This window comes from Papaver somniferum, unplaced genomic scaffold (assembly GCF_003573695.1).
Source record: "Papaver somniferum cultivar HN1 unplaced genomic scaffold, ASM357369v1 unplaced-scaffold_70, whole genome shotgun sequence".
In the NCBI taxonomy this organism is placed as follows: Eukaryota; Viridiplantae; Streptophyta; class Magnoliopsida; order Ranunculales; family Papaveraceae; genus Papaver; species Papaver somniferum.
Genome location: NW_020649860.1, coordinates 3,379,542 through 3,382,108, shown reverse-complemented (window position 1 = coordinate 3,382,108; position 2,567 = coordinate 3,379,542). Strand labels below are relative to the sequence as shown.

Below are 2,567 nucleotides of genomic sequence, written 5' to 3'. Positions count from 1 at the left end.
ACTTTCGGGTACTTCTTCGAATGAACGAGAAGTTGATTGAGTTTGGGATGAAAGGGATTTACCCTCTACTCTGACCTAATTTGATCAAATCTTTCATTTTGAAAGAGACTCTCAACTCCTATAACCCTTGCTCGTATAGTGACGCGATGTTGTACGCGAATCCACCTTGGAAGGACATCATACCAAAGTCGACTTTCATCTCTGTCAGACGTGCAAACCACCACGTGCACTTTTTACTTGCATATTTTAAGCCCAAGACCTACCTCTACTTGCATATTTTAAGCCGAAGACCTGCCTCTAAAGTAAGAGAGAGTAGAGGGCCAAACACTTAATTCCCACGCCCTAATATACACCCACATCTGCCATTACTTCTTAATTGCATTGGAACGAAAAATCTGAAGTCTGATCGATTCAAAACAATGGCTATTGAAACCCAGGCATCTCAAATTTCCAATAAAATCTTCACGGACGTACTTTCTGATGCAAGACAAAATTGTTATAAGGTACTACTCCTCGATCTTCATCTTTCATTATATTTTCTTCATATGTGATTCGTTGTAAAACCTAAATTTTATGTTTTTCTTTTTTATTTTAATTTTTGAGTAATGGCTTTTCTCCAATTTAGGCGAGAGATGCATTTTATTCGTGTATAGAGAAAGAATCAAACAAGAAACCCACTGAAACTGCCACCGTCGGTCTTCTCTATCCAGCTGAATGCAAAGAATCTAGGGCTGAATATGTTCGAAATTGCAGACTTACCTGGGTAACTCGAAAGCTTGGGTTATTATTCTGCCCTAATTTTTGTTTTTTTGTCAAGAATTTTTAATTTTGATATGCGGGACTTTTCTTTTTTTTCTTTCTGGAATTATAGGTTAAGCATTTTGATCGCCAGTACTGTGAAAAGAAGAAGGTTCAAAGGCTTTTAGATAACGATGATTCTAGACGAGGTCCAATGTCACTCCCAAAGCCTATTACTTCTAAGCCTTGAGTAATCACCAATCAGATAAGGTTTTTGAATTGCTTTTTTTTTTTAACCTGTAATCATGAATAGTTGGATTGCAATTTTGAATTTTACTTGTAATGATTACTTATTTTGAAGTTTGCGGAACACACTTACTTAATTCTAGTCTGTGGTGACTTTAGTTCTTGTTAATTAATGATCTAATCTAGCAACGGATTCTGTATAGAAGGCTGCTCTGTGTTAAATTTGTATAAAGATGTGTGAACTTTAAAAGTGGATTGGATCATATCCCTCCTTAGCTGGAGTACTATAGAATGCCCATGGATCTTAATCTTAAAGATAAGGATAAAGGTCAAGGGAAAGTCGTGGAATTTTTCATGAATTCTAATAGTGTCTCATGTAATTTCAATTGTTTGTGTAGTTTTAGATGCAAGTTATTAGGAGGTCAAGCCATTACTTGAGTCGAGCTGTTGTTGTCTTGCTAGCCAGGGTCCTCCTTTATACGTTGATTATTAGCTGTATGACCAAAATGTTATAGTGGCTGCGTCATGTAATGATGAAGTGATTCATCTGTGTGTTGTACACTGCATCTCGAGTCCTCAAACATGCATCCTAGATTGTGGCATGTAGGAAATAGTATTTACCCCGGTAGACCCATACATAGATCATTTATTTAGAGGGATGTCCTCGTATAATGAGTTTTTTTTTTCATTGTCATTATAAGGACTAGGCTCCTGAAGTAGCATGAGTAATCCTTGGGGGGGGGAAGAGTCTTTACCTTTTCACTTTTCTGTAATTTGTACTTGGTGTAAAGAGTTAATGGTTCAGAGATTTTTAAAGGAGACTGCAATTGGAAAACCACATCTGTAGTTAACTACTTTTCATAATAGCTGTTTGGTTTCAATGGATTTATAGTCGGAGGACTTTGGTTAAGACAATGGTAGTCAGACAATTATCCATAGTGGTCTGCCTTTCTTTCTTGTGATGGGAATTTGATGTGAGGTCAGTATGGTGAGTTCCAGGCAACTTCCATTACATTGTTGGTGCTATCTTTCTACAAATCTCAGTATTAGCGCCACTTTCTTGAACGCTATGTGATTGCTGTAGGAGCACCACTTCAAAAGTGTGGGTCAATAAGTGTATACTTTCATGTGTTTCTGATTTAGCCCTTTTCCTGCAGACAATTTTAATTGGTTAGTATCTGCTTTGACTGATGATCTATGTAGTAGTATATTCAATTGCTCGCTAAATCTGTGTAGTTTCATTCCATTAATTTTACTCTCTGTTCATCGTCTAAATTGTGAGGAGGATCTGATAATAGCAATCCTTCTGAAAGCATCCCTGTTTCTGTTCAGCTATCTATACCTTAATTATCCGATTGAATCAATATGCTTGTTAGTACGTAATGCTACTGCAATCTGAAGAACTATGTTTTTTTAAATTCTGAGCTATCATTTTGTTGATGGGTCAGGATCCCTTAACAAAAGGGTTTGACAAAATTTGCTAACACTGGGATCTCATTTATCTAACAGTTAATCTTGTGGATTGATGTGGCACTTAATTTTGTTATGTGAATATAGGGAAGAATATACAGAAAGAAATTTGT

General features: G+C 36.4%; 1 protein-coding gene across 1 annotated transcript; it reads left to right on the top strand.

Moving 5' to 3' along the window:
- Positions 1–272: 272 nt before the first annotated feature.
- Positions 273–1,186, top strand: LOC113344058. The gene is made up of 3 exons (XM_026588117.1): positions 273–503; positions 626–763; positions 872–1,186. The coding sequence occupies exons 1-3, from the start codon at positions 420–422 to the stop codon at positions 986–988; spliced, it is 339 nt and encodes a 112-aa protein (XP_026443902.1). The 5' UTR covers positions 273–419; the 3' UTR covers positions 989–1,186.
- The last annotated feature ends 1,381 nt before the right edge of the window (positions 1,187–2,567 follow it).